Source organism: Brassica napus, chromosome C8 (genome assembly GCF_020379485.1).
Source record: "Brassica napus cultivar Da-Ae chromosome C8, Da-Ae, whole genome shotgun sequence".
NCBI classification, from domain to species: domain Eukaryota; kingdom Viridiplantae; phylum Streptophyta; class Magnoliopsida; order Brassicales; family Brassicaceae; genus Brassica; species Brassica napus.
This window is the reverse complement of record NC_063451.1, coordinates 32,353,794-32,367,654: the sequence shown is the minus strand read 5'-3', so window position 1 is coordinate 32,367,654 and position 13,861 is coordinate 32,353,794. Positions and strand designations below refer to the sequence as shown.

General features: G+C 33.2%; 1 protein-coding gene across 1 annotated transcript; it reads left to right on the top strand.

The window, feature by feature from the left end:
- The first annotated feature begins 11,790 nt into the window (after positions 1-11,790).
- Positions 11,791-12,556, top strand: LOC125591973 (uncharacterized mitochondrial protein AtMg00810-like). The gene is made up of 2 exons (XM_048766923.1): positions 11,791-11,896; positions 12,018-12,556. The coding sequence occupies exons 1-2, from the start codon at positions 11,791-11,793 to the stop codon at positions 12,554-12,556; spliced, it is 645 nt and encodes a 214-aa protein (XP_048622880.1).
- Positions 12,557-13,861: the final 1,305 nt, after the last annotated feature.

Below are 13,861 nucleotides of genomic sequence, written 5' to 3'. Positions count from 1 at the left end.
TTATATTATACTTATTAAAATGAGTAATTTGTTAGAATGAGTAATTGCATTTCTAGCTTGTATTTATATTATTATCAAGTTAATTTATTGACTTTAACATTTTATTATATGTAGGATTTTTATTTTATATGAACTTTTTTTCTTTTTTTAGAACATTGTTATCTTTTATAAATGTTTTTCTTTACATACAAAACTTGAAAAATATTCTTTTGAAACTTTCCCTATTACAATTTTCTCCTAAGAAAAATCTTAGGTGTTTTTAATTTTTTTAATACTAATACTTAAATGTACATGTTATTACAAAATCTAATATTTCAAATCCTTACTAAAGAATAATAATTTAAGGTAAAATACAAGGGGCCCAAAATTCACATTGAACATATGTAATATCATACATAATTTAAAAATAATTTTCTAATAGCATTTTAGTTATATATATCTAAAAATATCGTCAATTAAATAGATTAGTCAAATTTGTTATTTTAAAATTTAATTATGTACAAATTTAGAATTATCAAGTAAAATGGATATTTTTAAATATGTTCTCATTATTAAATTTTTATTGCCAAATACGGCATATCCTTTAAATTTTTTAAATATTGTTAATTGATTTCATTAACAATAAAAATTTTAAAAATGTAATAAACATTATTTAATAGAAGATAATATCCACGAATTTATGGAAAGATGTTTTTTACTTTACATATTAAAGTTTATAGTTTTTTTTTTTTTTTTTTTTTTTTTGACTAATAAAGTTTATAGTATTAATGTGCATTAAATGTAATATTTATCATGAATTTGTTGTGGAATAGATAAAAGAAAAATATTAATTTAGATTTAAGTTTATTAATTACTTCAATGACATTGTATTGTAATTAAGTTGTAAGTGTTAGGGTTATTTCTTATTTGTATTTCTATTTTAATAAAGTAGATTAATCATGAATTTTAATTCTCGTCCTATATATCTTTTTCTTTTCTTTTTTCAATTTTTGATTTGGCTGTTTAAGCTGACAGATAAGGAAATAACTGAAATGAGTCACATTTCAACAAGATGATAATGAGTATTGATATTTGCCATGGTTGATATCGTTTTGAGCTTTAGTTTAATTGGAAAGGTAAGTTCTAATTAATAGGTAGGCTGGAGAAATTAAGATTACGCAACAAGTCGCTTAGGCAAATAATGAAAGCAATAGTTAGATTAGCTGTTCACACCATGGCGTTGTTGACTTATACAATAAAAAGTCTTTCTTTTTGCAAATGATTTTTTTTTTTTTGAAAAAATACAAATGGTACGATCGTGTTTACTGAGAACACCATGATAATCTTCTATTTTTATAAAATAATAGGGTCATAGTACATTACGTGAAAGATACAAGAGGCTTTTCATGTATTACTATTTACATGTAATTTTTCTTTTTGCCAAAGTTTATTACATGCAATTTATAAGAAAATTCCAACTTAAATATGACTACAACCATACGAAGTCTATCTACCTCTGTACATCTTATCATAACCACTTATTTGTTAATGTACTATATGGTCTAATGAAAATTATTTTTCTTCCATGGATCGTGGGAACGTCATGTGTTCTTCCAGGGAGGACCTCGTGGCGATTGTATATATATTACTTACGTACCATTGTTTTTGGAAGAAGTTTAGCAATCTGGATTGGGGGTTTAGGATTAGAACTCATAGACAACATTTAGTTATAACTTTCATAACGTTTTGTTTTTAATAACTTTGGGTGATCGGATTGAAGATTCAAATTATAACATATCGCGACTTCAACTGATTTAAGCCACTCGACTGATCCAGAAAGAAACAGTCCGCCCCGTTTACTAATACAAATTATAACATATCGTTTTTTGTTTTTTTTTGTTTTTGAGAAAGGGCTTCTAACTGTTTCAGTATTCTGAAGCTTAAATGCCAATGAGTGAACTTTTGACGCAGCCTACGAAAGTTATAGTTTCTATAATAACAAAAAAAATACACACATACACAGCAACACTATATATGTGCAAAGAGCTTTATACATTTTGAATTACTATAATGACGAAAATGTCATTCAGTTTTACTTTTTTCTCTAAGGTAGTCAAACGGTCAGTGTTTCAGGTTAGATCAAATATGAAACTAAATCAAAATAACACTTTTAAACTAATCGTGGGTTAAGAAAACTTTTTAAAGTTAAGTGGTTTGATTTAGTGGATATGAACGAATAATTCTTATCGATCACGAGTTCTTTCATCTTTGGCTTAATACCCATTAATTATCGTGGTTGGATCATGGATGCTTCCTAATGTCAGGAAACATATTTAATCTTTGTTTGTTATTAATCATTTAATTTGATCTCGTCATCATTCATATGTAAAAACAAAAAAGATTCAAATTTTGACCAAAAGAAAGTAGAAGAAAAAGATTCAGATTAATTTTCTTAAATAATTATACCTTTTCCTTGTGTCACTAAATGGATTACCAGTTGTTTTCCTCTAATTAACTAGTTCTAACGACATTTCCAACACCATTATATATTTTATTGCAAAATGGAATAAGAAATAAAAATTTGAATAAAAATTAAAACCATTATTTTATAAATGGAATAATATTTTATTTTTGCTCATTATTTCATTTAACACTCTATTTTATAATAAAATACAAAGTGGGGTTAGAGATGCCCTAATAGACTATTATGGAGTACTTAAATGGAACACATATCCTTCCGTATAAATCAAAATATATATTTTTTCTCATAAGAAGTACTCTTGTTTTAAGATCTAAAATACGTTTTATAACCAAAAATAAAATATCTAAAATACGTGAAACTAGTGTGTAATATGACGATTTATACTTTTCATCATTTTCTACAAATACAGACTGAATTTTGGTTTTTGGAATCTATTTAAGTAATATACTCAACTTTCCTTTGATATAAGTTGTTTATTTCATAAGGTCCCGAAAATGCAACGACGTGGTTAATTGTTTCCTAGTATCGTACAAATGACTTTATTAGTGTATTGGTTATAAATATTAGGGACATGTTCAAAGTTCAAACACAATAATTTAGTTATATGTAACGTGTTCCGACGTGCTTCTTATCTATGTGATATCCAATTTGATACTATTATCCAAAACGTTAAGATTCCAAATATTTTGAAAGCTTCAAATAATGGAGGAGGAATCTCAAAATAAAGCGTTTAAACTATATAGTACTATAAAAATAAATTGTTTTAAAATATTTTAAGTAAGTTATCACTTTTTAAAATACTTTCAGTCAAAACTACTATAACATTTGGGTTTAGAGTTTAGTAACTATGGTTAAGAGTTTAGTAGTAGGTGAGGTTGAGTTTACAAACTTCTGTTATAGTATAAATTATTTTTAAATATTTATAGATAACTTAAAAAGTAAATTTGAAAAGTGATATCAAATTGTGGTAAAACTGAAATTCTAGTAATTGTTTAAAATATTCTAAGTTGGTTACCACTTTTAAAAAATATACTCAATCATATTACCTTAACATTTGGATTAAAGGTTTAGTGAATATGGCTTAGAGTTTAATATTTTTATGTTTAGTGACTAATATGAAGTTCTTGGGAGGAAAATTAAATATAAATGCAATAGATTTTGTCACCTAAATTCAAAAAGCATAATATTATACAGATGAAATAGACCGAATACATATATGAAAAACTTAATATTTGTTACAAAATAAGTTTATCTTAGAATTTCAATGGAAAACTTATTAACACTAATTTCATATTTATTTTTCTATTAATTGAAATGTGATTAGGTGTATAAGGAATGATGGTTATTTTTAGAATATAAAAAATTAGATATTTTTCTAATCTATATGCACAAATATAAAACGACACTTAAAAAATAAATATTTTATGGAACTAAACCTAAGATGCACCAAGTTGGTTCTAGTATTATTTGTTGGGTTATAACTTAAAATTAAATATTAGTTATATATTTAAATATTTTTAAAACAATTATAGGGATAAATTGAAATGTATTTCTTAAGATTTATCAGTGTTATTTTAAAATATTATACAGTAAAATAAAATATTTTTATCTTTAGTATATTTATCAGCTATATACATAATAATAATAATAACAATATTTTCAAATTTGTATTTCATTATTAAACTATGTAAATTTAACATAAAACTGAATAAAATGTTTATTCATATTTAAGAAAATTTTGTCTGAAGAAACTTTTTAATTTTTAAATTATAGATAAAATATTTTCTTATTTTTAATATATATTCCTTCTTTAACTCTAGGAGTGCGGTGACTGTATTTGAAGCAATCAATCCAGTGGTGGATATTAATTTTTTTTAATTAGAGCATAATATTTAAATTTAATTATATAATTTAGTTATATAATTTAAATATATAACTAATATTAAAAATTTAGTATAATACTATATATTAACTAAATCATAACCAAAATTTTATTTTAAAATACAACTATATTTTTTGTGTTATCTAACATTACATAATTCTAGTACATGGAAGTAATCAGGCGAACCAAAAGTTTGTAGTCACATAAAAAGTCAATTAATACACTTTCGACATATTCTAACTTTTTGTTTAACAAAGAATAATGATGGTCCATTGTTTAATGTTATATTCACATATATAAATATATTGATTGTCTAATAATTTTTGTATTATATTTGATGGATCTCAAAATTTATTCGGAATATGGTATAGAATTTTGGCTGCGTGTATAAAAAGTAATTTCCAGAAAAATGTATAGACCATATATTAAAACATTTCCTGCTTGTAAAATGTATTTTATTAATAAATTATAATAGTAAATTTGTGGTTAATGTTTAGAATGGTGGATTTTTTAGTAATTTTGGTTGTTTTGCCATTTATTCTAGTAATTACAAAATTATAAGAGTCATTATAGTATTTAGGGAAATGATTAGAGTCATTCTAAGTAACTAAGGATCCTTACCCGCGTCAAGGCGCGGAGTTTTTGCATTTTAATCTCTTTTTGCCTCTTGCTTACTAATCTATCATTCAGTTTTTCAATGCATTTTATCTTCACTCTCTCCTTTTGTCTTGTTTACATTTGTTTTCACGTTATGTCGTTTGATTTGTCTTAGTTTTGGCTTGTGTAATAACTTAACCCTGCTCATTCTTCTTTCATTCTTTATTGATTGATATTTTTATCTCGCTTAGCTCTGTGTTGCCACTAATTTGTTCGAATCATTTTTCATCATCTGCTTCGTATTCTTTTCATATTCATTAACTATTGTCTTCAATCTCTTTAAATCCTAAAAATCCTACGTGTTCTTTTATTTATTAAATCACATATTAAATATTGTTGAAACTGTTTATTTATTCTAATAAATCCTTACGTTTATAATTAAGATGATATGGATAAAAGACTGATTATAATTTAGTTGAAATTAAAGTCTAAAGTAGAAGTTATGAAACTTGCAATCCTTCTTTTTGTCATCCAAGATACCTTTAGTCAAATCAATTATATTGATTTAGAAAACCCATAAGCTATTTCAATCACAAACAACAAAAAAACAGGCGCATTCGTTATTGACGCTGCGACGGGTTTCCTTTACTATAAAACATAATTGTTTGTCACAACTGTTAATAAACCCAAATGTGTTTACAAAAGCTACTCATATAAGAGATTCATACTCATTTCTCTTTCTCTAGTCATCTCCTATGTTAGTAGCTATCATAATACAATCATCATACAAAGGATATATCTCTTGGTTCCATATAGAACATGCAAAAGGACTGTTTTCTGCAGACTCCATGATCACTGAGTATTATAAATATCAAACTCTGTCTATGGTCTATTTATATGTTGAGGAAATGCCTCGAAATGTAGCTTCCAAATAATGATTTCCAGGTCAACACATTGCATGTTAACCTCCACAATGGTATCAACGGATCTGCAGATACCGTTACATGTCGAGTCGAACGCAGCTACACCGATGTTCCCTTCTTGTGCCTTTCATTCACAATCTGCAATTCTCCCAAGAACCAAAATCAATGTTAAATGAGGTAAAAAATTTAGAGTCACAACAGACTTTGTATAGCCAAGCCCAATAAACCAAGCACCCAACGTAACATCCCCACTTGCCTATTTGTGCAGAAAATGACTTGATCATTATATAGTAGCACCGAGAAGTTAGATGGAGAATGAGGTATGAATGTAAAGTAGACAAAACAGTTAAAATTTTACTGATTATGGGAAATATAAGAAATCAATTCTCTTGAAATGGCGTATAACTATCCAATAGCGTGACAGAAGCACTTGTTCCTGTTCTCACCAAACTTCCAATTCTAAATGTATATATAAATCTATTAGAGTTATTGCCAGCGCTCTGTTGCGATATTTGTTAGCTAAAATAATTCATCCAACATAATAGGAAAAACAAACCAACGAAATTGTAAACCTAACCATCAGCTGAGATGCTTTTGATGTCCTGACACATTGCAAGCTTAGTGATTTCACTGTCAAAAGCAACAAACTCAGCAGTCATATACATTCGAGACATTTATTTACAAACGGTTCCTAGCACAGAGAAAGCATATTATTATGTTACGGATGATAAGTTTGATGCATAAATACAGTTTATAATTTTTTTCAACTGAACATTTGTGCCTACTGAATTACCTTACAACACCCACTTCATTGTGATTTTGGCATGTTAAATCTGAGAATCAACATTGGAGCTTGCGTTAGCATTTAGAACATGAAATATAGCACCATCAATTTCAAGTATTAATTCCATTGACAATAGCTGTGCAAAAGAACTCTGCTAGTAAGGAAATCGTGATTAGTAATTCTTTACATCTTAGTGCCGTTTAACTTCAAAACGATAGACACTTACAATCGACGGCTCTCAAAGATGGACCGCAAACCATCTAATGATATGCTTACTTCGTCGTATAAGTAATCCATGTCACTTCCCTCCCACGGGTAACATTGCTGGTGCAGATCAATTCCCTCCACCTCTTCCTCGTCATTAGGATGCTCTGCAATATACCCTCTGTAAGGTTCAAATTTATGTCGCTAGAATTATCAGAGAAAGAAATATAAAGTACCCTCCAAATTTTCTAGAGCATCGACATTTTCTTTATTCAATGATCTTCATTCAACCTAACAACCATCAAAATAAAAAGAATGTGAGGCACATAATATTCAAAATCCAAGTTTAATGAATGGAAAAAAAAACTCAGGAAGACAGAAAATGTCAAACACTCACTAGCCTCTTCTTCTTTTACTTCTTGGCTCCCGTAAATGAACTGTCAAAACCATCATTATCTGCTGGAAAAAAGATTAAACAAAGCAACTGATGAAAAGAAACAGATATGTTTCACAGCACATAAACTCTTCTTGAACAATCAGGCAACGGATAGTATGTCTCCCGTGTGACTCAGCTGAGTCCTCGATGGCATCCTGAACGACAAATGTCTTCTTCTTCTTCTTGGTTAGATCAAAGGGTGCAAGCTAAGGATGACCAAAGAAAATTAAAACCACACAATCATGATTTATCAGGCAAAATAAAAGAACCGATGATGAATTTATTAAAGATGGGGAGATGTAGAGACTAAAGAAGATAAACTGATTCATGGAACTCAAAGAGCCAATCTGTGTTTCTTAGATGAGTCATGAACCGATGATTAAAAATTGAAAGCCTTAAACTTCCATTGAAGAGAACGCTTACAGACCAAAGAGGTCTATTGGGCCTTTTTTTAACGAATCTCATTTCAAAACGTGAGTTATAAAGTATTTATTAAATCATTAGATAAAAAAATTTAAGTGTGGGTCCCACAGAGAAAACCGAAGAAGCAAAAGTTTCCGAATTTCATAAATATATATTAGTTTCGGCCATCAATGTACAAATTATCCTTTAGTTTAGTGGTATAAATGTTGGTGTTTAAAACTCAATAACCCGGGTTCGAGCCACAGGCTTGACACTTTTTCACACTTTTTAAAAGTGAGACCCACTTACCTACTGACGTGGCGGCTCAAGAATGAGGCAACTGCCTCATTATATTATATATTTCTCTATTAAATGTGAAAAGTATATGTTTTATTGTTACATGAAAAGATACAACCGTAAAGAACTAAAAGGTATAGTACAAAAATATTGAGACTATAAGTTTGCTATTCAAGAGTTCGGATCTCCCTTGTTTTTGGTCCTTATTTAATTGGTTTTGAGAAATGAATTGTAACGGTCACGCAATCTCCCACGAGTATCATGTGGCTTTATGCTCATCTTTTAAAGTCTTGACCTTCATTACGCTTCAGTTTGGTCTGGTCAGCTTGGCATGGGCTTTCGACCTATGTAAATCTATTGTCTTTTTATTGGAACTTAATGATGTTGAACCGGACTCGTGGACCAAGTTTGGACTGGGATGGGCTTTCGACCTCTGATTCTTTAGAAAATACATTTTATAGTATGCTTAAAATGATGAAGCAGAAAATAGAAACATTGACTTTGGAAATCATTGCTAAATCTTTGTTGCATGAGTATAGAAATAGAACATGCAGTCACAGAGATCCGTTTATGAACTAATTCATGTTAGATAAGCTTGAAGATTACTTGAGTTATAACTAATGTTTATCCTAATGAGTTTAGGAAATATTGTGTTGTGTTTATCCTAATAATTTTAGGATAACTAAAGTGTTATATAAAGAGATATCAGCTTGTGATATAACTTATGAGTTTGAGAGTTAAGAGCTTAAGGTTTTGTGATAGTTTCCTTAAGAGAGATTAATAAGAAGTGTTCTTATCTTGAGATTTACTACAAGAGTGTTCGTGTTATTCAAATCTACAGGTGGTATCAGAGCTTCGATCGATCATGAGTGATATCGTTGCTACAACCGGTAAGATAAAAGAAGGCGGAGGACCTTCATTCATACAATGCCCAATACTGAGTGCAACAAATTATACTGTGTGGGCGATGAGAATGAAGATTACCTTGCGGGTTCATAAAGTCTGGGAAGCTGTAGAAACAAAGATGAGTAATAACGAGAAGAATGATATGGCGCTGGCCTTATTGTTTCAGTCAATACCGGAGAATCTTACTCTGCAAGTAGGAGAACTAGAGACGGCTAAACAAGTTTGGGAAGCAATAAAAACTCGTCACGTAGGAGCAGAACGAGTAAAAGAGGCGAGACTACAGACTTTAATAACAGAATTTGAGCAGTTAACGATGAAAGATAGCGAGAGCATTGATGACTTCGGCAGGAAGCTATCAGAGTTAGCCTCAAAATCGGCTGCTCTCGGTGCCACCATTGAAGAAACAAAGCTTGTCAAGAAGTTCCTTATGAACCTTCCTCGAAAGAAGTACATACATATCGTTGCTTCACTCGAGCAAGTGCTCGATCTTAATACAACAAGCTTTAAGGATATATTAGGGCGATTTGAAAGCGTATGAAGAACGTATTTGCGAAGAAGAAGAGAAAGAGGAGGATCAGGAAAGCTAATGTACTCAAATACAAAAAGCCGTTCCCAACAAGACCAACCTACTCGAGGCTATGAACAAGCAAATCGTGATTACAACAACGATTTCTATAGAAGCAGAGGTCGTGGAGGACGCTTCCATAGAGGAAGAGGATGAGGACGTTATAATGGAGGAAGAGGATGAGGACGTTATAATGGAGGAAGAGGAGATTATAATGGCGAAAGAGATCCAAACGCAGGAAGGCATGCATCTCACATCACTTGCTACCGTTGTGAAAAAGTAGGTCACTTTGTTGCTCACTGTTCAGACCTGAAGCTCAAATTGCAAGAAGCTCAAGAAGCCGACAACACCGAGACACAAGAGGCAGATGAAGTTATGATGCATGAAGTAGTCTTTTTGAACGGAAAGAACGACAAAGAAGTATGAGACGAACAGTGGAGACGACAACATATGGTACCTTGATAACGGTGCTAGCAACCATATGAGCGGAGACCAAAGATGCTTCTCAAAGATCGACACCACAATCACTAGAAAAGTTTGATTTGGAGATGATTCTAGAATAGATATCAGAGGGAAAGGTACAATCTCTTTCACAGACACGAATGGAGATTCTCGAAAGATGACGGATGTCTAATTTATTCCTGATCTTAAAAGCAATATTATTAGCTTGGGCCAAGCTACTGAGGCAGGATGCGATGTAAGAATGAGAGGAGAGACGCTCACGATGCATGATCAACACGGCAAACTACTAGTTACAGCCATGAGATCAAGAAACAGGTTATACAAAGTGATAATGGGGTTGAAGAATACATAGCGTCTCTATCTCACTGCAGACAGCGAATCATGTAAGTGGCGTGCTCGTTTAGGACACATAAACTATGAGACCATACGAAGCATGATGCAGAAAGAGCTAGTCCTTGGACTACCAACTGTTAACATTGAGAAAAAAAGTATGTGGATCGTGTCTTCTTGGGAAAAAGAGTCGCCAAGTCTTTCCAAAGGCAACATTATACTGAGCTGCTTCGACATTGGAGCTACTACACGGAGACTTTTTGGACCTGTAATACCAAGTACACAAGCTGGAAACAAATATGTGTTCGTTGTGATTGATGATCACAGAAGATACATGTGGACGATGTTATGAAGGGAAAAATCAAAAGCTTTTGAGAAGTTTAAGAAGCTAAGGAACATTGTTGAGCAGGAGACAAAGCAGAAGATACAAAATTTGACAACTGATGGAGGAGGAGAGTTCGTATCACAAGAGTTTAATTCTTACTGTGACAATGCATGAATAAAGCGACATCTCACCTCACCGCACCGTATACACCACAACAAAACGGTGTGGTGGAGCGTAGGAATCGAACAATGATGGAGATGGCAAGGAGCATTATGAAACATATGAGTCTACCAAACTACTTGTGGGGAGAAGCTATACGACACGTTACCTATCTACTCAACAGGTTGGCAACGAGATCACTGAATGATAAAACACCATACGAGCTGTTTCGAGGCAAGAAACCCAATGTAAGTCACCTGGGAGTCTTTGGCTGCATTGGATATGCAAAGATAGAAGGCATATATCTGAAGAAACTCGATGATAGATCACGAATGTTGGTGCACTTGGGGACAAAACCAGGGTCTAAGGCGTACATATTGTATGATCCACGCACAAAAAGGGTAGTTGTGAGTAGAGATGTTCTTTTTGATGAATCAAGAAGCTGGGGATGGAACAAGGAAGGCATTGAAATACGCAATAATGAAAGCTTTGCGGTACAAATTGGAAGATTTGGGAACCACGAAATAAGTGGATTTGAAGAAACAGAGTACACAAGTGAAGATGATCACGACTTTGCTGGAGAAGTCGAACATGATACTGAAACAGAGAACCTTGGAGAAGAAGAAACAGAAGTGCAACCTCAAAATCTCAGAAGATCAGAGAGACAAACAACGATACCGACGTACCTTGATGATTACATCCTTTTAGCCGAAGAATTAGGAGAAGAGGTACTGATGTATCTTAACAACGAGCCAAGAAATTTTGGATAAGCAAAGGAGTCAAGGTATTGGACGAGAGCCTGCGAAGAAGAAATAAAATCCATAATAAAGAACAAAACATGGATTCTATTAGACCTACCATATATAGCCAAACCTATCGGTCTAAAGTGAGTTTTCAAAATAAAGCGCAACTCTGATGGAAGTATTAGCAAATACAAAGCTTGGCTCATTGCAAAAGGGTATGTGCAACTCCATGGGATCGATTTCGATGAGGTTTTCACACCAGTAGCAAGGATCAAAACCATACATCTTCTGGTGAGTCTTGCTGCAGCAAATGGATGGGAAGTGCATCATCTCGATGCAAAGACACCATTCCTCCATGGAGAATAAAGGAAGTTGTCTATGTTTCACAACCAGAAGGCTTTGAGAAGAAAGAAAGTGAAGGTAAAGTCTATAAGCTGAACAAGGCGTTATATGGGCTGACAAGCCCTGAGGGCATGGAATCATAAGCTAAACCAGATCTTGTGCGAGCTTCAGTTCATCAAGTGAGCCAAGGAACCTTCAGTATACCGCAAAGTAGTCAATGGAGAGCTTCCCGTGGTTGCCGTGTACGTGGATGATTTTTTCGTCACTGGAACAAACAAGAAAAACATTGACAAGTTCAAGGAGAACATGTCAAGCAAATTTGAGATGAGTGATCTAGGCACATTGTCATACTATCTCGGGATTGAGGTGTGTCAACATGGAGGTGGAATTACTTTAAATCAAAGGCGCTATGCATCTAAGATCCTAGAGAATGCGGGAATGGTCAAGTGTAATCCGATACAAACACCAATGGAGCTCGACTTGAAGCTGTCGAAAGCAGAGGATGAGAGAGAGGTTGATGCAACAATGTATCAGAAGAACATTGGGTGTTTACGATACCTTTTACACACAAGAACGAATCTACCTTTCAGTGTTGGAGTGCTCAGCCGCTATATGCAAAGCCCGAGAGCCTCACATGGTGTTGCTATGAAGCAAGTATTGAGATATCTGCAAGGAAGCGTGGCGTATGGACTCGTGTTCGAGCGGTCTACAATGAAGATATCGAGACTCATTGGATAGTAGCTATAGTAGCTATATTGTAGACCCGAATGATGGAAAGAGCACAACTGGTCACATATTCTACATCGACAATAGTCCCATCTTATGGTGTTCACATAAACAAGAAGTGGTGGCTTTGTCAAGTTGTGAAGCAGAATTCATGGCTGGAACTGAGGCTGAACGACAAGCTATATGGCTGCGAGATTTGTTGAGTGAGATAACCGGCCAGCAAAGTGAGAACATTTGTTCATCTTCAAAGCAAACATGGTGTGAAAGCTTCTCCCAGCATAAGTTTGAGGGGAAATGTTAGTCATACAAATAGACTGGTCCAAGATACAAACTCTGTTTGAGGGGAAATGTTAAAGCAATAGCAGACTGATTTGTATCCTTCACCAGTCTAACATTTCCCCTCAAACTTATGCTGGGAGAAGCTTTCACACCATGTTTGCTTTGAAGATGAACAAATGTTCTTTTTGGGAAAGATATTTGCTATTTGGAGTATAGTGTCATTGACAAAATCAAGAAGTTTCTGATTTTATAATAGAGACTCAAACTGAGTTTTCCAACAAAAACAAATAGTTATTATCATTGAGCTCCAAGGTAACAAAGCTCGAAGACATGAACATTTTTCAAAAACCGGTAATGATTTAACAGATATAACACTACACCTACTAAAACTAGAATGTCTCAGATAACATGTGAGAATTTATTGAAAAAAGAGTTTTTAAGAGATAATGATAAAGGCGATGAAAAACAAGTGCAGAAAGTAAAACATCCAAAATTTGTTAATGGGGTTCGTTTCCTACATCCCAGGGACCTCGTCCAGATTTCATTGATTTAGAACAAGAAGCAACCTACAATTGCTATATGATACAACACACATACTAGTGTTTACCACTCTTTTCTAAGTAGCAATCTACAAAGATTAGGAATCAAGCATGCATGCATAGATCACCATCCGGCTCACCGGAGCACACTGTCTTCTACAGCTGCAATCTTCACAGATCTCTTCAATGAAACGGCCTTTGCTAAACTCCCCTTAAGTCTAGGCTTCAATCTTCCACTTCTCGGAAGTACTTCACCAAGTATGTCAGCATCCAACGCACACCAGTGAAACCAAAACGCTTGATCACCCAAGCACACACAAAGCTCACACGAGCTACACATGATGGCTAACTCCACCACACAAAGCGCCAACTCAAACGCCACCAAACTAAGTCCACATCGGACTCCATCAGACAATGCGTCAGAATGTCCTTCGACACCAAGCAGTACCACACACCAAGGAAACCTCTCTCTCTCTCCTCTGAGGTCCATCTGTCTCAT